Source organism: Gopherus flavomarginatus, chromosome 12 (assembly GCF_025201925.1).
Source record: "Gopherus flavomarginatus isolate rGopFla2 chromosome 12, rGopFla2.mat.asm, whole genome shotgun sequence".
In the NCBI taxonomy this organism is placed as follows: domain Eukaryota; kingdom Metazoa; phylum Chordata; order Testudines; family Testudinidae; genus Gopherus; species Gopherus flavomarginatus.
The window spans coordinates 49150146-49177168 of record NC_066628.1 but is presented as its reverse complement, the minus strand read 5'-3'; the positions used below and the strand labels follow the sequence as shown (position 1 = coordinate 49177168).

Below are 27023 nucleotides of genomic sequence, written 5' to 3'. Positions count from 1 at the left end.
GGGCCAGACTATTCCCTGGCCAGGGCCTTTCTTGCAACATTACTAATGCAGGGGGCAGATTCCCATCTCTGCTGGATGAGGGCATGGCTTGTAAAGCCAGATGCTGTGCCCCTCTCAGGTCTGTGCCTGCTTCCCATGCTGCCCCCTGTGCCTGGCTTGTTCTCCCCACCCTGCTATCCGAAGCCACCTCCTTGCCCTCATGCCTGTCTCTTCTAGACTGTCCTCTTCCTTGACGCATCAGAGATGGGACATAAGAACATAAGAATGGCTGTACGGGTCAGACCAAAGGTCCATCTAATCCAGTATCTGTCTACCGACAGTGGCCAATGCCAGGTGACCCAGAGGGAGTGAACCTAACAGGCAATGATCAAGTGATCTCTCTCCTGCCATTCATCTCCATCCTCTGACGAACACAGGCTAGGGACACCATTCCTTACCCAGTCTGGCTAATAGCCATTTATGGACTTAACCACCATGAATTTATCCAGTTCTCATCCACAGTGGGCGGGATGGCCCAGGGCTTGGATCTGGCACTGAGCTTGGTGCTTGGCTGGCTGGTTCTTGTTCATGTGTTAGGATCTAGCTGATGGCCATGTGTGGGATCAGGAAGGATTTTCCCCCCAGGTCAGATTGGCAGTGGCCTTGGTCGTGGGGGGAGGGGGAGGAGGGCGGCACCTTTCTCTCCAGTGTGAGGCCCAGGTTGGGTGCTGGGTTCATCTCCCTTAATCAGTTTGCATGGCCTTAGGCATTAGTGACCCTCAGCCCCTCCTGTTCTCTGCGGGGGGCACATCATAGCTCAGGCTCCTGAGGGCTGCAAGACCTTGGTCTCCTTCCAGCTGTCGGGTTTAGTGTGCAAGGGGCGGCGGCCTCTGATACACGGGAGGTCGGGCTGCAGGATCTGGTTGTCCCTCCAGGTTTTGAATTTCTGATGCCCACGGGAAGGGAGCTGATCACTCACTTTTTTGCTTTGTTGAATGATGTGTCACGTCTCCTGCATCCATCTGCCCCTTGGCTCCTGTGCGGCACCGCGCATGCAGCTGCTGTGATAACCACCCATGGGGGTCATCAGCGGAGTTCGAACCTCTCCCCTTCAGCACAGTCACCTACCGCTGGAGCAAAAGGAGCATCTCCATTTGCTGGCAGCAGCAGTAGGCTGTTATCCTTGCTGAGGATCTGTCATTAGAGGGCGACATGAGACAGTGAATGTGTGTCAATCCAGCACCTTCTTCTTAGAGATGAGACCAAGAGCCAGCCTGATCCTAGCTGGTGCCCTCTGAAATGATGCCCCTTGGGGCTGTAATCATTAACAGATTGCTTCCTTGACCTCCTGCCCCAGCAGGTGATCCAGGAATAATCCTGTGGGCTTGAAGTGGTTTCTCTTCCCCCTCCCACCTGCCCCTGGCATGTTAGCTCTAGCGATTGGAGAAAGACTAAACCGTTGAGCTCCCCTGCGCCTGGCACTGATGACAGCAGAATTCAGTTAGTCGCAGATCAATCTCATTTCAGGGTGGAAGGTAGATCTCAACTGGCACCGAAGCTTTCAGGGCGTCTGTCTCGGGTGGGCAGTTCTGGCCCAGGGGAAGGAAAATTGGCATTTGACTTGGTATCCAAAGAAGATGTTTAAAACATGTTGTTATCTCTTTCTCTCTCTCTGTCTTTCTCCCTCTCTCTAGTTTCTTTGCTTGGTTTTCTTTTAAGCCCTCAATTATTTAACATAAGCCTCTGTTTTGCGACAATTAGTTTAGAGGGGTCCCTTCGGAGGCGCGACAGTGCAGGCAGAGGAGATTCAGAGCACGACACCAGCATTCCCAAATGGGCGCATGCGACTGCTCGGCTGTTCCCGGCTCCCCACGCTGGGTGGGGGAGGGGGATCCTTGGGGCTGGCTGTTTCTTTTCTTCCCTTCGCCGTTCCGAAATTCAGGAATTATCCAAAGGTGCCCGGGCTGGAATGTCCAGTCCCAGGTGTCACTCAAACCTGTGGCTGGGAGGAAGCTGAAAAGTGAAAAGTCGCTCTTTACTCCCCAGATCTTTCAGGGGGTGGGGCCAGAGGAAATGGCGAATAAAGGGTTTTTCAAGGGGCTGTGCCTTCAAACAGGAACCCGGACAGCTAGGGTTCTGCGGAGCAGTCAGTGGCATGTGGGGAAGAGTGGGGGGTGGGGTGACTGCTTGTGGCAGACTCCCCAGAGCGGCAGGACTGTGTGGGCCAAGACAGGGCCTGCATGCGGCAGTACAGGCTGTGTGCATCAGCATGAGAGCTAGAGTGAACCACAGGATCCGTCTGTGCCCGGCAGCCTCTGCATTCACCACAACAGAATCTAGTCCCTCCAGTAGAGTGTTCTAATCCCCGAAGCATCCACTCCACCTTTCACCCTTCCATGCTGGGGAAACTGATCCCCATACGATGTACTGTGTCCATCAGCACGGGGTTTTGGTTCATCTAATTATCTGGATCAGTAGCATTTAGAGACCCCAAGTGAGATCAGAGCCCCATTGTGCCGGGTGCTGCATGGACATGGGGGAGACGGCCTCTCCCTCAGAGAGCTCCCAGATGAAACGGACAAGTTGCCAGTTTGTGTCATTTTATCTTATCTTGTGATAGTTAGTGTTTTTCTTTGAACTCCAGAATCCTGTGACTTTTGGGAGGGGGAGAGGAATAGGCAGAAGGTTTAAAACAAATAAAAAGAAGTATTTCTCCACACAGCACACAGTCAACCTGTGGAACTCCTTGCCGGAGGATGTTGTGAAGGCCAAGACCATAACAGGGTTAATAAAAGAACTATATAAATTCATGGAGGATAGGTCCATCAATGGCTATTAGCCAGGATGGGCAGGAATTGTGTCCCTTGCCTCTGTTTGCCAGAAGCTGGGAATGGGCGACAGGGGATGGATCACTTGATTATTCCCTGTTCTGTTAATTCCCTCTGGGGCACCTGGCACTGGCCACTGTTGGGAGACAGGATACTGGGCTAGATGGACCTTTGGTCTGACTCAATAGGGCCATTCTTATGTTCTTATGAATCTCGAATGGTGTTTTTTTTGTAAAGGGAAGTTTCTCACCCTGTCCCACATCCAGGATCAAACCAGACAGCAAAGGAAAGAAAACCACACTGGTTATATTTTGACCATCTCATGGTTTTGGGAGTGTCTGATGATTTCTGAACCCTTGTGATTGGCAATACTGGGTTTATCTTCCCCGTTTTACAGCTGGGCAGAGCCGAGGCCCGGGGAGTTGGGGTGATTTGCACAAGGTCACGCTGGGAGTCTCTGCTGGAGCTGAGAAATGAACCCGAATCTCTCTCCCCCTGACCGTGGCTGGAGGGCTCCGCTCCACAGCAATGCAATGACAAATCCGCTAAGCACAACTTTTCTGTAGGGGAGCTGGAATAGCTGTCCCGTGACGAATAAACCTCCCTCAGTAACGCTCACTATTGCTTCCTAGCTTCACAAGAGCGCAGCCCGGTGTGACAAACTGGGAATGTTCTTAATGTTTGCTCTGAATACTGTGTTGGTGCCTCAGTGTCCCCTATGCAGTTCTTAAGTATCTAGGTGGTGGAATAAGGGTGTGTGATTGCTGCAGAGCAAAGGGCCAGTGCACCTAAATGCCTGACACTCTGTCTCCTAGCAACTGATGGCCTGGGCCCCTCCCCTGCAAAGGTGCCTACTTTAGGAGTTGGAGACAAAGAGGTCAGGTGACCTCCTGTCCTGGGAAAGGACCTGAGCAGAGAGGAGGGGCTGGAGGGGTTGTTAGTCTGGAGCTGGCTGGGGACGAGGAGAGAGGGCAGATGTGGGGGTCTGGCTCACTGCCCCCCAGAATGGACCCGGCCGAGGGGTCCGGTTCGCGGTACCTACAAATTCTGTTTTAGACCATGATCCTGCCATCGAATAACCCTCTGTTTTACTGGCTGGTTGAGAGTCACGTCTGACTGCGAAGTGGGGGTGCAGGACCCTGTGGCTTCCCCAGGACCCGCCTGGGTGGACTCACTGTGGGAAGCGCACGGAGGGGCAGAGGATGCTGAATGCTCCAAGGAGAGACCCAGGAGGTGAAGCCGTGTGAACTTCTTGCCCTGAACAAGTCTGCTCCAAGGGAGAGGAGGCTCCCCAAAGTCCTGCCTGGCTTGGTGGGGAGCAGTTCCAGAGCATCACCCGGTGACTCTGTGACACTCGGGAGCTAGACCCGGAAAGAACGGATTTTTGGATTTTGTATCTATTGACTCCTCCCTGCACCCTACCCTACCATCAGGGCCGGCTCCAGGCACCAGCATTCCAAGCAGGTGCTTGGGGCGGCAACCTGCAAGGGGCGGCAGTCCAGGTGTTTTTTCCCCCAAGCAGAGCGCCAAATTGCCACCGCGAACAGCGGGGGCAGTCCCTTTGCTGTTAGGGCGGCATGCGTGTTTCCATGGCGGTGGCAATTCGGCAGCTGCTTCTATGTTCAGCTGTGCGCAGCGGCGCAGCTTCTGTCTTCCAGCTGAAGACAGAAGCTGCCACCGAATTGCCTCCGCCGTGGAAACGCGCCTGCCACCCTGAAGGCGCAGGGACTGACCCCGCTGTCCGCAGCGGCAATTCGGCGTGCTGCTTGGGGCGGCAAAAACTGTAGAGCTGACCCTGCCTACCATAACGCCAGGCAATATCCTCCAGACCCTTCCCTGTCTGGAGCCTCGACGTAGCGCGTGCTGCAGCTCGTCTCGGAACGAGCTGTTCCAGCTCCTGTTATGTTTGAAACCAAAGGCTGAATGAAAGACTAAATAAATAAATAAAAAGCCGAAGCATATCTTGATCTTCGCGTCCTGGGGCTCCAAGGTTAAAGTGTTCTCTGCAAAGGGCCTTAATGTATCGTTCCAGGGCTTCCTTCAAAAGGCACTTTCCAAACCTGGGTCACGAGCTGCTGCTTTCTTTGTGTAGGACAAAGTATAATTGTGTCCCTTTTGCCTCCCCCAGACGTGCCCCCGCTGTTTAATTTCATGGTGACTGTAATGAGAGCAAGTGGGGGGTGCACATGCCTGGGAAAGCCAGAGGGAGGCTGATGGAGTGACAGGCTCTAGCAGGATAATTTCCCACAATTTAAGCAGCATGGAGTTATCAGCGCCATGCCTGGGACCCTGATTCAGTCTCCAGCCTGGCACAGGGCTGCAAGCACCGTTAAAGCAGAGCCTTGGGGACCGAGCAAACCAGGAAACACCTTGAGTTGCATCTGGGCTCCTGGTGCTCTGTGTGACAACGTTGTCCTCTTGCATCCCGACACCAGCGCATCGCAAGGTTGTGAGGCAAGTTTTGCAGGCCTTGCAAGTTTTATGGGGTGTTTTTGGCGCTGAAATTGGAATGATCCCATTAAAAATGTGGCATGCCTGGGGGACAAGCCCCATCTCAAGGAGCCTTTGGAACTGCCTAGGCAGCAGCAGCGCGCCTCAGTCTGGGGATTGTCACATCTAGCCCTCCTTAACCGGAAGGAGAGGATGACCCTAAGGAGCAGGCAGGGCTGGATTAAGGGGCAGGTAACTCAAGCGACAGCCTGGGGTCACCAGGCTCGGGGTGCTGTAAGATATTCAAAAGTTTGACAAATGGGAGGGAGGCGTCATTTGGTCTACAACAGGCCCTGTGAGCTGGGGAATCTGAAAAAAGAGATTAGTTCTTTTGGGGGCCAGAAGAAACCACTGTGATCATCTAGTCTGATCTCCCCTCTAACACCAGCCACAGGATTTCTCTGAATTCCTTCTGGCTTGGACCAGAGCAGACCTAGAAAAACATCCAATCTGGCCTTAAAAACATCCGGTGATGGAGAATCCACCTACGACCCTGGGTAAATTGTTCCAATGGTCAATTACCCTTGCTGCTAAAAACATGCCATTGTTCTAGTCTGAATTTGTCTAGTCTAGCTTCAACTTTCAGCCAGGGGAGCCCATTAGACCTTCGTCTGCCAGCTTGAAGAGAGCTCTGTCATCACATTTCTATTTCCCACATAGGTACTTCAAGCCACTCCTTAACTTCCTCGCTGTTAAGCTAAACACATCGAGCTCCTTGAGTCTGTCACAGTAAGGCAGGTTTTCTCATAGCTGTTCTCTGAGCCCTCTCCAATTTATCAACATCCCTCGTAAACTGCGGACAGCAGAACTGGACACAGGATTCTAGCAGCAGTCGCACCAGTGCCAAATACAGAGATAATAGAACCTCCCTGCAGCTTCTCGAGATTCCTCTGTTTATACAGCCAAGATCACACAGATGATATAAAACATGTTTGTCTGTGTCCCATGCTGGTCTCTCTTCCTCTTGACACGATATCACAACTCCTATGAATGTTAGTGAGCCAGGCTGTCTGGGGAATGCTGGTGTTCTACAGCAGCGGCTCTCAACCTTTCCAGACTGTCCCCCTGTCAGGAGGCTGATTTATCTTGTGGACCCCCAAGTTTCACCTCACTTCAAAACGACTTGCTTACAAAATCGGACACACAACTATAAAAGTGTCCCAGCCACTGTTACTGAAAAATCACTTACTTCCTCCTTTCTACCATCTAATTATAAACTAAATCCCTTGGACTATAGAGATTGTACTTACATTTCAGTGTATAGTGTGCAGAGCTGTATAAACACGTCAGTGTCTGTATGAAATTTCAGCCTATTCTGACATTGCTAGTGCTTTTTCTGTAGCCTGTTGTAAAACGAGGCAAATATCTGGATGAGTTGAGGTCCCCCCCGGAAGATCTATGTGTACCCCTGGTTGAGAACCATTGTTTTAAATAGCAGGGGGACAATGGGATGTATTCAAAGCAGAAAGATTGGGAGTTTGGGTGTGGGAAAAGGAATCCATTTCTGTTGCTGTGTTGCCCTCCAGTATCACAGGCCGGCAAATCCCAGAGTGTCTGGCATGTCAGGGAAGATTTTTCCATTTCAGATAAACCCTTCATCTTTTTTGTAACTTGCCTCGGTTTCTGGGAGAAGTTTTAATTCAAACCCAGCAAAGTATTTTGGCTTTGGCTTTGATGCGCCCTCTTCAAGCAAGGAGCAAAATAACAGTGTTGAAACCTGCAAATAGCATACAGTCAGCCCATTTGCCACATGCCACACGGGTTACACAAGAGCTAACTGGTCATTAGGGAGATGGCTGCTTTCCTTCCCCCGGTTTAAGATCTTACGTTTCCGGCCAAGCTGGCTGGATGCGCTGTTAGCTCTGGAGAGCCGTGCACAGGATTCAGATACTCCTCTGGGATGGGGAACTGTGCACTGATCCTTCTTCTGTAGTGCTGCTGCTGGAGGCAGAGGCCTCTTGTGGGATTCACCCAGGGGAAGATTTCTACAGAAAGTCACGGAACAGTCAAAAACCGCCTGCGCCTCTTGACTGGCACATTCAGACACCTGCATTTTCCCCTTCCAGTGCAGTCCCATGTCAGGGCAGGTGACGCAGCCACACAGCATTGATCAGAGCTGGTTTGTGTGTCCAAAACATTACAGTTCGAAGGTTAATTAAACATAAAATGGCTCCAATGCCTGGCCTGGAAGGTGAGGATGCTGGGCAGGTGCAGTTCCAGAGTTCTGGGGTGAGCCCAGTACTTGCACTGAGAGAGAATTAGGGGACAGGAGTTCCTATTCTTTCCGGAACAAGGTCTTGATCCTGGAAAGACTTATGCAGAATGACCTAGGACAGCTTGTGTAACAAGCTTAGCAGAGTGTGATGTCCCCCTCTAGTGGCTGGTCTGCGAGAGGATAACAGTCTACTGCTGCTAGTGGCTAGAGAGTTACTCCTCTAGCTCATGGTCACTTGATCCTGTCTGCTCATTTCAGAAGGGGATGGTCGGCTCCTGAATCCCTAGCTTTAGTGAGCTGCCCCATCTTGCCCCCACTGTCTGCAGGCCTGGGATTTCCCGTCACTCCAGGTGATGACTACATGGTTCCAAGTATCAGAGGGGTAGCCGTGTTAGTCTGGATCTGTAAAAGCAGCAAAGAATCCTGTGGCACCTTATAGACTAACAGACGTTTTGGAGCATGAGCTTTCGTGGGTGAATACCCACCACATGCATCTGAGGAAGTGGGTATTCACCCACGAAAGCTCATGCTCCAAAACGTCTGTTAGTCTATAAGATGCCACAGGACTCTCTGCTGCTTTTACATGGTTCCAGCCTCTCTGATTAGGCAGTGCAGTGCTCTAGGGGTCTCCAAGGATGATGCTGGCTCTCTCTTTGGAGGAAGGCTGGAGGAAATGTTTGCTATGAAATGGAAAACTTGTCCAGTGTTTCCAGGCACGATGGGGATGGGAGCCTGTAGATGGAGGTGGTAATTGGCTTACTCCTCGGCAAGGCGAATTGCAATAAATAAATAAATATAACATTCGCAGTCAGGGACTGGCAGGGAATTTACAGCCCTAGAGACAAGAGTCCCTGTTCTTTGCAGAACAAAGCCCCAATCCTGCCAAGGCTTGTGCATGTGGTGTATAGAGAGTCACGTTCGGGGACTACCCATAGGGTTAAAGTTAGGCCTGTGGGGAAGTATTGCAGGATCAGGACCCAAGCCAAGTACTAGCCACTCCAATAAGAGTGCGCCTCCCTTGTTCCTGTGCCACTGTGCCTTGACTTACCCTTACAATGACCTCAACTGAGGTGACGCAGGATTACAACCCGCTGGGCCTAGTCAGTCCCTGTCCTCTGCTGGAAATGCCAACAAAGAGGTTAATAGGGGGCAGTGGAGAGGGTCATTGGTTGAGTACTGGGATTATTACTGGTGATGTCATTTCAACACAAATTGACCATTCTCCTCCCCCCTCAGGTTAAATTTGGCCCCAATTATTTAATATAAACTCTGTTATCCACTTGTGTGTGCTATAGACACACAAATATACAGTATTTATGTGTGCATACCAATACACACACACACATATCTGTGTGTATAAGAAATACACACGCACGTTTCATGTATAGGGCAGCAATACTTTCTTTAAAAGAATGCCCTACAACTACATTCCCAACCACTCTGACCTTCTAAATTCCTTCCAAGTATTGAGTTTGTCCCCAGGCTACTCTCTTCCTTTCACCCTCCTCTGTATTCATCTCTTTGGTCACAAAAGTTCTGTCTTAGAGGCGTCTACAGCCTTCATCACCAGCATCTGAGCCCTCCCAATGTGTTTATTCTCCGAATACCCCTGTGTGGTAGGGCTGGGCTGTTACCTCCATTGCACAGAGAGACTAAGTGGCTCACTTGAGGTCACGCAGGAAGTCTGTGGAGGAGCAGGGAACTGATCACGGGTCTCCCATAGGAGTATCCCCAAGCACTAGACTATCCTTCCTGAATACCATAACACTTGCCACTCCAGACAAATGCAGGGATCCCTCAAACACCTCGGTTCCCATTTTTGTCCATTGTAGCTTTGCTTCTCACTCCTGGCAGGGGGCTCCTTGCGAAGGCAGGAGACTCGAATGTATTATTAGTGGCTTTTTGAACTACACCCCGACCTCCCATCTGTACGTGCTGACCCATCCCTCCACCAGACCTTCAACGAGATGCCGTTGCTGTTAAGTCTGCTTGGAGAACTGAGACAGATGAAACCATCCTATTATCTATGCTCCATTCGCAGACAGGGAACATCTCCCAATGCCTGCTCACACACCCTGGCTCATCTCCTGTCAGCCTTTGCTACAGCCGCTCACGCACTCTTGGACAAGAGAGCTACCGGCCCTTTTCCGTGCGTGGGTGATCAGTGCTGCTAGAGGGGGAGCATGGGGGAGAGAGAGTCGAACACAGCAAATAAATTCTGGAGTCCATTGTTGCACCTGCCTTCTAGTCCATTGGATCATAGTTCCTGGGTCAGGCTCAGCCAGCTACTCTCTGGCTTGACCAGAGTTTTACAGCTGTGCACCAGCTTGGCCTGCTTTCCTCCCCACACTGTGGTGGCAGGGCAGCGTCACACAGACAGTAACTTGTGGTGGAAGAGTGACCAATCCAACATCTGCAGGGTGTCTGCGATGCCTCACTGCCTTTGGTCCAGAGACTATCCTCTGGTTACAGAACCCAGCATCTGCATAGGAGAGAATCTAGGCCTGTACCCCATGCTTCAGTGGAAAATGGGGAAACCTTAGTCATGGAAAGTCATGTCCATATGAATGTGTGTGTATTTCTTCCTAAACCCAGGTATTAAGTGGTTGGTTTTCTCATGAAACATGAGGGTTGATATTCCTGTTCGGAGTTATCCTGTTTACTTAGTTACTACTTTACTTTTGGTCAACTTCCAGCAGAAGTCCTTAACCAACACGACATCTGTCTCTCCACCAAACTGAAGATCTACAACACAGTGGTCCTGACATCTCTCCTGTATGGTTCTGAGACACGGACTCTTTACAGACATCACATTAAACAGCTTGAGCAAATTCACATGCGCTCCCTCCGCTCAACAATGTTCATTCGCTGGCAGGACAGAGTGATCAATATTCAGGTCCTTGAAAGAGCAAATGCAACCAGCATCGAGGAAATGTTACTGAGAGCACAACTCAGGTGGACCGGTGATGTCATCAGAATGGAAGAACATTGCCTCTCAAAACAGATCTTAGAAGATCAGGGTTGGCAGGGACCTCAGGAGGTCATCTAGTCTAACTCCCTGCTCAAAGCAGGATCAACACCAACTAAATCATCCCAAATCTTGTATGGGGAGCTGAGGCAGGACAAAAGAAAGAAGGGCCATCTGTATAAGCACTTCAGAGATAACTTGAAGAGCAGTCTCCAGTGGGCTGGCATCAATCGCAAAGAATTTGAGCAAATGGCTCAGAACAGGACTTGCTGGCGTCTCTGATAAGATCAGAGGTTCTAGTGCAACCAACAAAATCGTCTCCAAGCTGCACGTGAAAGGTGCCACAGAGCTGCATCATCAAACATCATGGCCAGGGACTTCCCATGCCCTCCATGCGGACAACTGCGCATCAGGGTTCGGACTTCAGAGTCATACGCATTGTCATAGATGAGAATTGTGGCAATATTGTCACCATTGTAAGCAATGGACTACTACTACTTCTTACTTATACAGTAGTGCCCAGAAGTCACTGTCACATCTACTGTGCATGGAGCTGTACAAAGATGAAATAAGCTAGTCACTGGGTTTACAGGCAAAGTCCCACAATCCTGCTGTGGGTGGACCACAGAGCCCATTGCAAGACTGGGACCTGAGTCATTAGACATATGCAAGTTAATAGCTTCAAAATACTCTAAAGCTTTTCTTTTAAATCCCTTTAATCTGGCTTCCTTAACAATCTAGTAGCAGTGAATTCCACTGGTTAATTGTGAATTTTAATGTTGTTGTTGTTGGTTTTTTTTTTTTTAAAGTAAAGGGACTTTAAAAAACCCTGCAACTCTCCACACACTCTACAGAAGATCAGAAAAGAAAGGACAGAAGCTATCCTCGACTGCCACAGGCTCAAAATGTAATCCCTGCCTCCTGTTGCTGTGGCTGTTTCTAGGACTGCTGCAGGTTGGCTCTCCTGGTTTATTCAATTGCTGAGCCGCACCCACTAAGGATAGAACTCCCCCTTTACAGGCGCTGCCAGCCTTTTTAAATGACAGGTTTCAGAGTAGCAGCTGTGTTAGTCTGTATCCGCAAAAAGAACAGGAGTACTTTTGGCACCTTAGTGACTAACTGATTTATTTGAGCATAAGCTTTTGTGGGCTAGAGCCCACTCCGTCAGATGCATAGACTGGAACATAGTAAGAAGATATATATACATACAGAGAACATGAAAAAGTGGAAATAGCCATATCAGCTGTAAGAGGCTAATTAATTAAGTTGAGCTATTATCAGCAGGAGAAAAAAAAGTTTGTAGTGATAATCAGGATGGCCCATTTTAGACAGTTGACAAGAAGGTGTGAGGATACTTAACATGAAGAAATATATTCAATGTGTGTAATGGCTCAGCTATTCCCAGTCTCTATTTAAGCCTAAATTGATTGTATCTAGTTTGCATATTAATTCACACTCAGCAGTTTCTGGTTGGAGTCTGTTTCTGAAGCTTTTCTGTTGCAAAATTGTCACCTTTATGTCTGTTACTGAGTGACCAGAGAGGCCGAAATGTTCTCCTACTGGTTTTTGAATGTTATGATTCCTGAGGTCAGATTTGTGTCCATTTATTCTTTTGAGTAGAGACTGTCTGGTTTGCCCAATGTACGTGGCAGAGGGGCATTGCTGGCATATATCACATTGGTAGATGTGCAGGTCAAGGAGCCCCTGATGGCGGCTGATGTGATTAGGTCCTATGATGGTGTCACTTGAATAGATATGCGCACAGAGTTGGCATGGGGCTTTGTTGCCAGGACAGTTCCTGGGTGAGTGTTTTTAAATGTCAGTTTTATGAGCCCTGCGCCATATGGGGGACAAGGTTCATCCCTGCGCTTTGCAGGAGCTGGCCGGGCAGGGCCCTGGGCGCTGTCTGCAGACAGGCAGGGGCTGAAGGGGGGAGCCCAGGCCGAGCAGGCAGCACCTCCGGGCGCCCGTGGCCCCAGACTCGTTCCAAGCGCAGCCCCGCGCTCTCTCCACGGTTGGCCACCGGGTAGCGCTGTGCGCCGCTCAGTCTCCCCGCCTCCCCCGGCTGAGGCTGCCCCCACAGCTCGCGGCTCCGCTGCTGCCGGAGCTTCGGCTCAGTCCGCTGCCAGCGAACGGAGCGGCGGCTGCCCGGCGGAGACCCGAGCGAGGAGAAGGGCGGGCGGGAGCCGGGCAGCAGCGCACCCCAGGCGGGGGCAGGCAGAGCCGGGGCGCGCCCGCCTCCCCACCTGGCCTCGCTGCCCTCCGGCACCTTCCGGGGCTCCGGAGCGCGGGTGGCAGGAGGCGCCGGCCATGGGGATCGCTCCGCTGGCGGGCTAAGGAGGGGGGAAGGGGAAGCGACCCCCCCCAGTCGAGTCCCAGCCCCCCCCCCAGAAAACTTTTCTGGCTGGACGTGGAGCGCGGATTTCGCCACGAGTGGATAAAACTGCCGCGACCCCCGCGTGTCAGCGGCAGTGGGGGCGCCCCACGCTCCGGGGCTTTGCCATCTTGGGGCGCCCTGCGAAGCGGCGGCTGGGCGCGGGGGGACCTTGCGCTTCCCCCATTGGAGCGATCGGGGGTGGGACCCCGCGGTGCCGAGCCCCGGTCCGAGGCGGGACCTCGTGCGGACAAGTGAAGTCAGGGCTACGTGTCCAGACCCCCCCCCAGCCTCTGGAACTGGGAGCGGAGCCTTTTCTCGCCCGGTGCTTGGGCGGCGCCGGCTGCGGGCCGAGGGCAGCGCGGATGGACCGTTTCTCTTAGGGTCTCCCCCTGCCCTGGGGGTCGGCGGTTGTTTTTCGGGGCGCCCGAGGAGCCTGCCTGCCGCAATCAGCGAGACTCTGCACGGGCGGGAGGAGCAGCCCGAGCCGGCGGCGCGGACCGGGCAAAGGATTATAAAAGTCGGGGAAAGTTCCCTTCTCGCCCCCCTGCGGACCATGGCAGGGGGCGGCCGCTGGCAGCCCCTGCTGTGCCTCCTCCTCGCTCTGCAGGGGACCCCCGGCGCCGGGGCTCAAGGTAAAGCGGAGGGGGCACGACCCTGGGGGGGGGGGGAGGAGAGGGGGCTCTTTGCAGACCAGCCCCCACTGGGCATGGAGCAGCCCGGGGGCGCGCTTTGCATGGTTCATTATTTTTAATTGTGGGATTGACTTTGATGCTACCCAAAGCTCAAGAGACGCTCAGCCCCCCCCCCCCCTCCCCCTGCCCTGTGGAGGTGTCTCTTTTATGTGCTGATTGAATCTCTGGGGCTGTCCCCTCCCCATGCCCCTTTTCCTGGGCGTTTGAGTTTCTCGTCCTGGTGCTTGTTTTAAACAATGTTCTGCGTTGGTTCTGGAAGGAGGAGGGGACCTCGCCTTGCTGATGGAGAGGAGGAGCAACCGGTTATGGAAAGTTGTGTCTGCTTGAAACTAGGGGTATAAATCAAGAGCTCCGAGGGATGGGAAGGGAGACATCGGGGGCTGCGGAGTCCTGGGACTGGGGCCACAAAGATTTGGAAAAGAGAGAAATGTTTAAAAAAAGACACTGAAACCCAACTTGAATATAAAGGCCCGGGTGGGGGAGGCGCGAGGAGATAGATCTTTCTGCCTGGCTCAGAGCTGGCCAGCCAGGTTGTGACTAACCCTCAAAAAATGAAAACCCGGTGCAACATTTGTAACGCTGAGCCCAGGAGCCCTTTCCAGATAGGAGGTGGTGTCCCGGCTCTGGGTTTGCTCCCTTGGGCCTGGTCAAATGTGACTGTGTAGGGTGGAATTGAGTGTGCCTGGGCTCCTGTAGGCAGCTGAGAGGAAGCAGTGAAGCGGGATAGGGCAAGGTGTGAAACCTGATTTCTCTTTCCTTAGTCCTCCCCTCACCCAGAATCTTGGTGTTATTTTGGAGTTAACTTTCCTGCTGGAGAGTTGTATGTCAATGTAGTGTGTGTGTGTGTGATTTCTGATGTATGCTGGGCTTTAATCGTTTAAACAAACTGGCTTTGTACTGTAAACTGCGACTCCATCTCCCTAGGTCCTCCAGTCTGTTGCCTGAAGATAAGGTTGCTAGCTGGTTACAGGTGGGCGTGTTGTTAAGCAAGGCAAAGCTTGTCCCTATCATGGCTTTGAGGGGCATGAAGCCCTGCCCCACGCACACTTTCCCAGAGCGTGTCTCACGTGCCTGGCTTGCTGAGTTGATCGCTTACATGCCATGCAGCGTAGATGCGCACCGGCTATTTCCCCAGGCTGCATACCGTTCGATCTGGTTCCAGTCGCACCATGTGTCTAACTGTGTGAACTCGGTGAACTGTATGGGGATGTGGATATGGGTCTGTAGAAAAGTGTTGATTTGCGAAGCCCTGTTTACACCAGCCGAGACCTGAAAAGCAGGCTCCTGGTCTGATGTCAAAAAGAGCCAATGCTGGTGGCTGGAATTAGAAAGTTGTGCATTCCAGGGGGCTACACGCTTGGAGAAAAAGCCACTCCAAAAAGGCATCTTTGAATATTTGATTGTCTGACGTAGAACTGAAGAAGTCCCTTGCCAAGCACTAAGGAAGGTTGCTGCCTCTCTCCCTCTCCAGAGCTTCCTCCTTGGAAAGTTTCAGAAGCTCTTTTGGAAAGGGATTGGATATTTGGTTAGCAATCCAAACAGCTGCTTGAAATGACTAGGAGCAGCTTTACACTGTGTGTATCTCTCCCAAGCACCTTATTCTCTCTCTCTTCCTGTCTCAAGAGACCTGTCAAGATAACAATACAGCCAGAAGAGATTTACATTCAGGAGACAGGAGAATGGGGCCAACTGAACTCTGGAAGCTTATGACGGTTCCTTAGGTAGGGGGTGAAAGGAGGACGGGGGATGCCCGGCAACCCAACTTTATTATTTTCTTCCAGGGTCTGGTGAGAACTGGCAGCTCCTAATAGCAGAGTCTTGTTCAGAGAGAAGCATCAGCACAGCCAGAGCTGACACGGTAGCCCTAGCAGGTACAGACAGGCAGGCAGGCTCAATCTTAACGAGACCGTGTAGGGGCAGGAAGGGAGGCATCAGGTGAGGGAAGGCAGAGCTATAAATACCTATAATGGGGAAGGTGGGTTGTACAGTAAAATGCTATATAAGCTTGCTGGGTAGGTGGTTGGCAACTGCCTTTGTTGCATCCTATTTCGTGCTCTAGAACTCCTGTGTCCGTGCTATGAGGCTTCTGCTAAGATTAACCATCTGTGCACACTGGGATTAGCCAGGGTGACAGCCCTGGAATGCATTTCCACCCCTCGCTTCGAGAGGCCCCGTTCGGAGTCTGGGGGCTTGAGCTTGCCACCGGTTGCTGAGAAGCTGCACGCTTGTATTTGTAAAAGGCTAGCCTGCGAGATGTGTTCCTGCACTGTCCGTCCATCCACACCACACCCCCCCACCCGCTCTCTCCTCCCCCGGCTGGAGCTGGAGCCGTTGAGCTGCAGTAATGTAAGTAATTTAGAGCTGCAGTTTAAAGGGGATTCGAGGCAGTGCTCAGTGAGCTAATACTGCCCCTCTGATAAGCTAATCGCCTCCAGGATGCTATTGTGTTGTGGAGCCTATTTCCAGCTGCCTCTGTTATCTGAATGGGCTGTATAAATAGTTGCCTGGTTCTCCAAGGGACAGTGTGAGTTCACCAGCGTGGAGCAATGCCAGCCCCTGGACGCGGGGAAGGCCGGGCTGAAGGGAAAGGGGGCTTTCGTTGGCAGAGGAAAGCACAGCCCTTTTGTCCTTTCATTAATTAAGATTTTGAGGAAGTACAGAATCTCCTTGCCCAACAGCCACGTTCGGTTGCAAAGAATCCAGGGGTTACGTTGCTAACTCTGGGGCTCATCGCCTAAGCATGCTGGATTTGCGTGACATCTTCTGGGCTGCCTGCATCCCAGTGACTGTTAGAGAGTCTCTCTCTCTGCAGGTGCAAGGGGGCTATCGTATGATTTCAGCCCAGGCTTCAAATGAGGGGGAGAATCTAGAGGCAGAGCGTGCTATGGGGTGGGTGGTACAGGCAGTGGGAACTGCACAGGAGAAGGCCCTTGCGGCAGAAACTGAGAGATTGTGGGACTTGAGCTCAATAGGCAGAAGGGAGGGATAGAAAGGAGGAAGGTATCTGATGTACGCAGTTGTACATCCATGGAAAGTTCATGGGATGCACACATATGTTAAAGCATGTTGATCCATGTAGCAGATTTGCCTGAGATCTTGTATTACTGCTTGACTCTAAACAGCTCTGTAGCCGCACTTAGCATCCTCCAATCCCTCAGCTTATGGGGGCTGGATGTGCAGAGAGACCCTGTGATCAGACAGGTTGGGGAATCTCTGACAAGGGGAGGTTGTTTGCACTGGATCCGGCCTGTAGAAGCGATGCAGGTGGGTAAGGAGGCCTCTGAACCCCTCCCTGAGACAGGCAGTATTCCAGGGCTATAATATACTCTCCCTCTAAATTTATAGCCATCGTTTTCAACAGCAAATGGAGCCAAAGCCCTCTCTGCCCCTGGCTTCAAACTCCCCATCCACTGCCTCTCCTTAGCACCGGCGCTATAATTTCTCAGTAATTAAGTTCCGAACATAACATATAAACTGGCAGTATATTATACAGGCAGTGCCTGTGTCAGAAGCTGTGAAGGTCTATTTGATTGATTCACTCTCTCTCTGAGTTTCTCTTCTCCTTGTCTTTGAATCTCTGTCTTCCAGGTTCCCCACCGCTTTGTTTGTTCTTTGCCTTTGGAACGATTTCCTGGCGTTATGAACTTGCCTCCTGTTTGTTTTAAGGGCTCTGGGGTTCTTGTACAGAGCACGGCGCTTGGTTTAGGTGCATAGTTTTGCCTTGTTTAAACGGTTCTGGGTCAAAAGGGGTGATGGCGGTTTGTTTGTTTTCTCGTTTCCCCACCCAAACCTATTGTTTAATGAATTGAACTTTTCATATTTAATTCCAGGGGATGAGTTGTTATAAATACGTGTGAGCCTCAGTGAATAGAACAAATGGGGGAGGGATGGAAGTGAATTTGTCTGTGAGGCTTAGATAGTCCTTATTTTAAAAATACTTCAAGACCAGTTCAAAACACCTCCGCGTCATCAGGGCAGCGGCCGGGCCATGGAGCTGGGCCAGAGGAAAGCCTAGCCACATGGGGGAATGCTCACAGAGCCTGCAGCGCTGGACTTTCTGCGCAGGGCTATCTTGTGGCACTGGCCTTTTGCGACCTGGTTGGATTTTTACTAGCAGGTGGTTGGAGCTGGGTTACTTGGGGCTTGCACCGGGATCTTGGTGTAGATCTGAGCGTAGCGGTACCCCGATGCAGAGACTTGTTACTTCCTATCTCCTTTGCGCTGTGAGCACAGGGTAATCTCACGGCATCCATAGAGCAGTGGAGTCCTGCTGGGGTGAAAGCCACTTTACTGGCCCCAGAGGCTGGTAAGGAAGCCAAGGGCAACGCACTGGGAGTATAGCTGGAAGAAGGGGAGAGGGAAACTTGCTGGAGCAGGCCCCCAAGGTGGCTTTGGGCCTCAGAGACTGCGACTGCAGCTCCAAGGTATGTACAGATTTCCAGTGGGGGCTGCTGGGAGGAGTCCTGTTGGAGCCAACATGGGCACGCTGCAAACTAAGAGAGGCAGTGTAGGATCCAGGGGAGGTTGGGTTGGAGCATGAAGCCACTAAAACCCTGCAAGCCGTCATGAGAATTTGGAGTGAGAGAAACCTCCCAAGGTCACAGTCTGTCTCTTCAGCTCGCGGCTGGGCCAAACCCCGTGCGATGCCAGCCGCATCCAAACTGGAAACTGCTCTTCCCCACCGACTCGTGCCCAGAACCACGCAGGACACTCCGCTCTGAGCAGCAGCCCTCTCCCCTCCCCTGCCAACACACAGCGGAAGGGGTTCCGGCTGCGGCTCGTTTCTGGTGGCTAAGTGTCGTGTCCTTCAGGCATGCCAGGTCGGCTCCTCTTGTATGCCCTCTGTAGCCCTTCTGGGCTTCGCATCCACCTGTGTAGCAAGCTGGGTTGTCTCGGGGAGCAGCTGACAGCAGCCGGGCCCCTGATGGGCAGAGAAGCTGCAGAACACCTGAGCCAGGGAGACAGAACTCCTCTCCCTGCGAGGAAGCGCCTCCCTCTGGATCCTGAGTGGTGTGTGGGGGATCCCGTACCCGTTCTCACAGGAACTCGAGGCTGTGTCTGGGCACCAAATTCTATTTGATAACGTTTGACGATGGAGGACAATAACCGAGCAGCGTAGCGAGTTGCTGTTTGTGTGCCTACACCCTGTGCTCTGGGGCTGGGGGGGTCAATTGCCACCTGTATCATGGACTTTCAGCCCCCCAGTGCTCCCGAAAGCTCCCCCAGACCCAAGTGTGGGAAGTGGGGAGGGGGGTGGCCGCCACACCTTCCTATTGAGCTGAGGAGAGCCGCGTGCTTTTGTGTGCGCTCTGTCCATTCAGCCAGCTGAAGACGGATCGATAGAGCGAGAGCGAAGGAGGAAAAAGTGAAACCGCTCAAATGCTGAAAGAGGGATCGCTCCTGCCCCAGAGGTGCTTCCCGGCACTGGCAGCTGATTCTGCCATCCCAGCTCCCAGTAAAGAGGAGTGAAGAGTTTCTTACCCGCCGTCACTAAAACAAAAGACACCCTGATACCTGGGGAAGATGGAATGAAAGTTTAGTTACAGCCTGGCTGTGCCATGTAATTATTAATTACCCATGGCAAAAAATAACTTATTGATTAGGGCCTCTCGCTAATTACCAGCAGAATGCAGCTAATCAGTCACAGATCTGAAGAAGTGGGGTGCTGGACAGAATGCCTCCACACCCCCTGCCCCTCCCCCACCTGGCTTTGCCCAGCTGCACTGAGCAAGGGCATAGGATGCGTCTGCTCTGCCTCCTGTGGCTCTCCAAGTTTGACTTAGGCCCTGACCCCATGATCAGAGCCCTGTTGTGTGCCAGGCTCCACTGCAGGATTGAAGCTGTGATGACAAGGTCCCCTGGCCAAGGCCTCTGTCTTGTTGTGTTTGTACAGCTCTGGGCACACTGATGCTCTGCAGCAAATGGAGCCTCCTAGTCTCCCCGTCTAGGGGATGCTTTCACCTTGCGGATGTCAGATCCTTGGTTTGTCAAGGCTTCCTGGCTCGAGAGTTTCTTTTGTCCAGGACTCAAAAGGAACTGCCTGTGCTAGGCCTTGTGACCTTGTCAAATACAGTCGGGCAGGGCAATAGAACCTGTGGCTGATTGACACGGTGGAGCCCGTGGCAAGATGTCAAATGTTTCAAAATGTCACTACAAAATATTTGGGGGGGGGGGCAAAGAGAGGGGGGACTTTGCAAATTTCAACTTTTTCATGGGAGCCCTGCCAGATCCCCTCTTGCTGATCTAAGGACAAACCCTGCATGGGAACTTGTCTCCCACCCAGTTCTGGGGGAAGGGAGCAGTGGTACCCCTCCCAAGGGCAAAGATACTCTAGTGGGATTTAAACTGCTGCGGTCAGACCTGCAAGAGATTGGGAGACTTAGGGCTCCAGACAAGATTGGTGTGGGGGGAGGGCAGACCAGACTAGCTCCGTGGCTAAAGGGGCTTATTAGGCGGGATGCTGAGGCACCTTCTGGCATTCACGGGCTTTGGGCCACCCCACGGCTCTGCACACCCATGTTTGCTGATCTACCCCCTCCCCTGCCCCCACCTAGCCATCTGGCTCCACGCAGGGTTCCGGGCTACTGCGATGTCTTGCCCTCCGGGTGGGCTTGTTTTACTGGGGTTGAACTGGAAGGGGGGAGAGATGCCCCTTCCCCTGCCACCCAGGCAGATGGGGCTCAGGAAGTTAGTAGTTGGAATTAGTTGGGTGATTTGGGTAGAACCAGCTGTGTCCGCAGCGAGGCCAAGGTCACAGACAGGGCGGTCCCTGTCGAACGCCTCCCTGCCCCACGTTCTCCCACCCAGCCCAGTTACTGGGCAGGCACCCCCCAAAGTGTCCACTGCCAGCCCTGCCGTCTGGGTGAAGGGACCCCCCAGCAGCCAGGTTCCTCTGTGTAAGATCAGCAACAGCCGGCAGGTTAGTACCCCACTGAAGGGGAGAGATTTCCCCTGCTGCAGGGAAGGGCTGCCCTCAAACTGCGCTGTGAATTTGGAGCTGGGGCCGGGCGTGCCGTGAGTTGGAGCTGGGCTAGCTGGCCCTGAACGTGGCTTTGCCAGCGAGCTTCGGTCCCAACCTGCCATGCTGCCTGCCTGGGCTCGCCTGAGCAGAGGCAGCTGATGGTCCCGGGCTGAGCAGCGGGTTTGCGATGCCGCCAGTTTGCTCGTGAAATGGAGACTGTTCAGCCGCTCGTGGATCTCTGGGGGATGCTGCTCCACCCCATCCTGGCCTAGAAGCTGCGTTCCCTGCTGGCCTGTGGTCTCTCCTGCGCCCATGGGGAGGCTGCTCTAGGCTCAACCCCTTGTGCTGGGTTGCGGGGGGAATGCACGTGAGGAGGTGACTGGGGGGGCACTCCCCAGCAGGCCTCGCTGCCTAGGCACCTGCCTGGCCCTGGCTGCCATCGCCTGAGCATCTCCCCTTGCCATGTGCTCTGCCCTGTCCCGGTGCTTGAGGTTTCAGCAGCCGGGCTCTGCTCATCTGTTTGCATGGTTTGCCGCACGGGGCAGCATCATCCTCTGCCCCTGCAATGCTGGGTTGGTCGACTGGGCCCTTGGACAGCTGGCGTAAGGCCGATTATCTGCCCTCACTGGTGCAGAACTGCTGGCAAGTGCCCCGTTTTGCCCTAAGACTGGGTGCCACCCCCTGTGACTCTGGCACTGCCCGCTACCCCCGATCAGTGCCGGGCTCCTTTGTTCCCCAGGGCAGGAATGGGGTTGCTGCGTGCAGCCGTCCTCAGCTTCTCTCCCCTCTAGACTGAGATCTCACCCTCCCGCCTCGTATCGATTTTTTTGCTGCTGCTTAGTACAATTTCCCGAAGGCTGAGCCCTCTTGTGCCCCTGATGCTTCTCTCTGTCCCCCCCCCCCACAGACCCCTGTGGGTCTTTGCCAGGGGATGCCCGTCTGAGCCCCTCAGTGCTATGGGAAGAGTTGTACTGTACCAAGCGGGCAGGCCAAGCATACCCAGGAGAGGCCCAGCTGGTTGCGTCGTTCACCGATCCAGTCTCCGCGGCAGCCAGAGGCCGCTCTGCGCCAGTGGCCCTGCTGCCCAGCCGGATTGTGGCCCCCGCCCAGATGGATTGGCCCCCTCCTTGCAGCGCTGTATCGGATTTAAGGTGGGTGGGTGCATGAACAGCTGGCCTTGTGCGAAGCGGCACGGGGAGGAAAAGTGGCTTTCGGGGAAGAAGGGGGTGAAGGAGGAGACAGGACGATTAAAATTTGATGCTGCTTAGAAAACCATTAGTGGCCTGCAATGGCCATGAAATTTTGATGATGTGATAACAGTAAGGGAAGGGAATGTTATTGGCTGCAACACAGCCCATTAATGACTCTGGGGGGGAGCTCGATTCGAGCAGAGCCGGGGGGTTGTTTGGGTGGCTGGGAACACGGGGCCACTGTCTGTAACATTGTAGAGCCACTCTGGGCTGGCGTCTCTCTCCGGTTCTTTTGGTCTCAGTTCCCCGGCTGTAACGAGAGAAGCGTAATCCTCCTCTGACATTCCACCACTGCACGTTGCAGCCTGGGGTCACAGGAGGGGCAAGTGCATAGGCTATAAACTGACCGGGAAGAGTTCCCACTGAAGGCAGCAGGAATGCAAGCGCTTTGGGATCTGACCCTGGATAACTGGCTGTGGGAGCATGAAGGCCTAGTGGGCACAATGTTGGTGTAGGGAGCACCTTGGGCATGGTGCCAGGAGGTGCTGAGCAGGGCTGGCTGGATGTAGAGTTTCCTGGGGTGAGTCACTGCCCCGCCTCTGTGACTCAGTTTCCCCACCTGTAAAAATGGAGGACATTCTCTGCCCCCTACCCCCTGGGGCATGAGGCATAGCAAGCCCATGTCTGCAAAGCAAAGGGGCACCAAAGTTACTATTACTTATCACAATTTGGGTCCCAGGGAGGTGCCTTTCATAGCTGCGGCTCCCGGGTGAGTGAATCCCCGTGGCGTGTATGTAGTGCGTGCGAATGTGTGACATGGTGTGATGCAGTAGGGACTGTCTGTGTGGGGAGTGGGAGAGCGGGGGAGGACTTTAGGAGATGGACGATGCCAGAGCCTGTAACCTGAGCTAGGTAAGGGAGGGGAAAGGTCAACACCTTTGCCCGGGAAGGGGACAAAGGAAGGGAGTGGCAGGAGGGAAGCAGTTGGAGTTTGGGCTTGGGGCTGTGTGGGTGGAATTCAGGGTATCCTAGCTAGGATCCAAGCACCCTGAAAGCCCAGAAGGACTCGGTGGAGGGGTCCTGACTGTGCCTGCAAGCTCTGCTGTAACCTGTGTTCCTGTTGTCCAATAAACCTTCTGTTTTACTGACTGGCTGAGAGTCACTGTGGGTCCCAGGAAGAGGGGTGCAGGGCCGGACTCCCCCACACTCCGTGACAACTGGTGGCAGCGGCGGGAGATACTGCACCCCGTGGACGGCGCTTCCTGCAGTAAGTGACTGGGGAGCAGTAAAACGAAGGGGTGGTTAACCCCTGGGAGTGTGTGCCCAGTGAGAAGGACTTTGCAGTAACAGGGTCCCCCGGGGGATTGCAGCGAGCGGTCCCAGGGGCGGAGGAGTCTGCAGCTCGACCCTGGCAGAGAGGTGGTGACCTCAAGAAGGGCTGGTACACTAGGGGTCCCCCTGGAAACCGTGGGGAGCGGCGAGCACCCCGGCCTGTGAGTGGCCAGCAGGAAGATGTATGCCAAGCGGCGCAAGTGCGACCTGGTGGAGCTGTGCAAGCAGAGGGGGCTGCACCCAGGGAGACGCACCAAGGACCAGCTGATTGCCCAGCTGGAGGAGGGAGACTGCATGAATGAACGGAGCCCTGTCGCTGAGGGAAGCAGCCGAGCAGATGCAGCACAGGCACCAGTGTCTGTCCCCGCTGGGAGTGGTCAGCCGGCGGACGAGGGCTTCCCGAGACCCCCCCTTCCTAGGCGTAGAGGAAGGGCGGGGAGGAGCCCAGTGTATACCGAGGGCACCGTGACACCCCCGGCCAGCAGGGGATCTGCCCGGCGAAGCCCACCCCCCAGCAGGGGATCCTCCCGGCAACGCTCGGCATCCGTGGAGCGGATGCGGCTGGAATATGAAAGGGAGCTGAGACGGGAGGAGCTCGAGTTAAAGAGGCGAGAGCTGGAGGAGAAGGCGAAACAGCGTGAACATGAGGAGAACCAGCGCCAGCGTGAGCAGGAGGAGAAGGAGAACCAGCGTAAACATGAGCGGGAGGAGAAGGAGAAACAGCGTAAACATGAGCTGGACCTGGCCCGGCTGAGGAGCAGTGAGGCTCCAGCTGCGGTGAGTGAGGGGGGACCCAAGCCTACAAAGAGCTTTGATAAGCACTTGCTGCCCCGGCGTAAGGAGGGGGAGGACATAGATACCTTCCTGACGGCCTTTGAGAATGCCTGCGAGCTGCACAGGGTTGACCCTGCAGACAGGATCGCAGTTCTCACCCCCTTACTGGACTCCACAGCCGTGGAGGTGTACAGCCGACTGAAAGGGGCGGAGGCAGGGGACTACGAACTGTTCAAACAGGCCCTGCTCCGCGAGTTTGGGCTGACTCCTGAGATGTACCGGAAAAAGTTCCGGAGCCAGCGTAAAACCCGTGAGGTTACATACCTACAACTGGTCAACCGGGCGCAGGGGTATGCCCGCAAGTGGACAGCTGGGGCCCAAACTAAAGAGGACCTGCTTGACCTATTCATACTGGAGCACCTGTACGAGCAGTGCCCGTCCGACCTGAGGCTGTGGTTGATGGACCAGAAGCCGGAGAACCCGCAGCATGCAGGCCAGCTGGCCGACCAATTTGTGGACAGTCGGGCAGGGGATGGCAGGGAGGAGTCTCGAAGGAGCAGGCCTGCCTCAACGCAGAGAGAGAGTCAACATGGGACCTCCCAAAGGGGGCCTATGGAGAACCCCCCCAAAAGGGGAACATCCAGCGGTAGGTCCCTCCGACCCACTCAAGGGGACCCACGAGATATGGGCTGCTATCGCTGTGGCCAACGAGGTCACATACGGGCCCAGTGCCCCAAGCTCAGGGACAGACCAAGCAGACCCAACCCGCAGAGGGTGGACTGGGTAAAAACCCAATCGGAGGAGGGGCTACATTCCCAGGAAAGGGGGGTTGGCAACATACCACCTATGGATGCTCCCGGTTCCGGGTTTTTGGTTTACCGGGTGGGCGCGGGGCTGCCCCTCCGGAAAGAGTGCATTGTTTCCCTGGAAGTGGATGGGAGGAAGGTCACTGGGTACTGGGACACGGGCGCAGAGGTGACGCTGGCCCGGCCCGAGGTGGTGGCCTCAGATCGGATGGTGCCCGACACCTACCTGACCCTGATGGGCGTGGGCGGGACCCCATTCAAGGTACCCGTGGCAAGGGTACACCTGAAATGGGGGGCCAAGGAGGGCCCCAAGGATGTGGGGGTACACCAATATTTGCCCACTGACGTGTTAATGGGAGGGGACCTTGAGGACTGGCCTACTAACACCCAGAGTGCCCTGGTCGTGACTCGTAGTCAGAGTCGGCAAATGGCACTGCACCCTGAAAACGGGGAAGGTACTCGACCTGAGGTGCAGGACCCTAACTCAGGGAGCGGGGAACGCCCAGGGGCACGGTGCAGAGAGGCTGCGGCCTCAGACCCAGCCAGCAAGAGAGAGCCGGTCCCCATTCCTGTCCCAGCTGCTGAGTTCCAGGCCGAGTTGCAGAAAGATCCCTCCTTGCGGAAGCACCGGGACCGGGCTGACCTTAGTGCGGTACAGACCATGAGGAGAGGTTGCAAGGAGAGGTTCCTGTGGGAGAAGGGGTTCCTGTACCGAGAATGGGCTCCCCCAGGGGAAGTAGAGTCATGGGGGATCAGGAGGCAGTTGGTGGTTCCCCAGAAGTTCCGTCACAAGCTGTTGTACCTGGCCCATGACATCCCTCTCGCAGGGCACCAGGGAATCCGGCGCACCAGGCAGAGGCTGCTACAGAACTTTTACTGGCCTGGGGTCTTTACCCATGTCCGACAGTACTGCCAATCCTGTGACCCCTGCCAGAGGGTGGGGAAGGCCCGGGACAAGGGGAAAGCAGCTTTGAGGCCTTTACCCATCATAGAAGAACCTTTCCAGAAGGTGGCCATGGACATAGTGGGACCTCTCAGCAAGACGACCCGGTCAGGGAAGAAATACATCCTGGTGGTGGTGGATTTTGCCACTCGCTACCCCGAGGCGGTGGCCTTGTCCTCTATCGAAGCAGACACAGTGGCAGATGCGCTGCTGACAATTTTCAGCCGGGTGGGGTTCCCCAAGGAGGTCTTAACGGACCAGGGGTCCAACTTCATGTCGGCCCTGCTCCGGTCCTTATGGCAGAAATGTGGGGTCCAGCACAACTGGGCCTCAGCGTATCACCCCCAGTCCAACGGGCTGGTAGAAAGGTTCAACGGGACGCTGAAGATGATGCTAAAAACATTTATGAACCAGCATCCGCAAGATTGGGACAAGTACTTACCTCACCTGCTGTTTGCGTACAGGGAGGTACCCCAGGAATCTACTGGGTTTTCACCTTTCGAACTGTTGTATGGAAGGCGGGTGAGGGGGCCCCTAGACCTGATGAGGGACGAATGGGAGGGGAAGGCCTCTCCCGAGGGAGAGTCAGTGGTGGAGTATGTCCTGACCTTCCGGGAAAGACTGGCCGAGCTCATGGGCCTGGCCAGGAAGAATCTGGCCCGAGCCCAGAGGAGGCAGAAGGTCTGGTATGACCGCACAGCCCGAGCCCGTGCCTTCGCCACCGGGGATCAGGTGATGGTTCTCATCCCCGTGAGGAGAAACAAACTCCAGGCCGCCTGGGAAGGGCCCTTCAAGGTTATCAAGCAACTGAATGAGGTAAACTATGTGGTGGAGCTGTCAAACCGGGCACATCACCGTCGGGTGTACCATGTGAACATGATGAAACCATACTATGACAGGGGGAATGTGGTGTTGGCCGTGTGTGGACATTGGGAGGGGCAGGGAGATGACCCCTTAGTGGATCTATTCCCTGGGACAAAAACTGGTTCCCCCCTGGAGGCGATTCCCCTCTCTGATCAGCTGACCCCGGGCCAGCACGCTGAGATCAGAGGGGTGCTGCATCTGTACAGACAGCTGTTTTCCAACCAGCCTGGACGCACTAATTTGACTGTCCACCGGGTGGAGACCGGGTCACACCCCCCTATAAGATGCTCCCCTTTTCGGGTCACTGGTAAAACTGCCCAGGATCTTGAAAGAGAGGTCAGGGACATGCTGGCTTTGGGGGTGATCCAGCCGTCTTCCAGCCCTTGGGCCTCGCCAGTAGTGCTGGTTCCCAAGAAGGATGGGTCAATCCGGTTCTGTGTGGACTATCGAAAGCTCAATGCCATCACCGTATCTGATGCCTACCCTATGCCCAGGCCTGACGAGCTCCTAGACAAGCTGGGAGGTGCACGGTACCTCACCACTATGGATCTTACCAAAGGCTACTGGCAAGTGCCGCTGGACGCAGATGCCAGGCTGAAATCGG

The 27023-nt window shown here is 54.1% G+C and overlaps 1 protein-coding gene across 5 annotated transcripts in view; it reads left to right on the top strand.

The window, feature by feature from the left end:
- The first annotated feature begins 12971 nt into the window (after positions 1-12971).
- SDK2 (sidekick cell adhesion molecule 2) overlaps positions 12972-27023 on the top strand; it is a 173229-nt gene continuing 159177 nt past the window's right edge. For all 5 annotated transcript variants that reach the window (XM_050920798.1, XM_050920797.1, XM_050920795.1 and 2 more), the window contains exon 1: positions 12972-13489. In XM_050920798.1, coding sequence (XP_050776755.1) covers positions 13411-13489 — 79 coding nt within the window. In that variant the 5' untranslated portion in view covers positions 12972-13410. The remainder of the gene's footprint in view (positions 13490-27023) is intronic.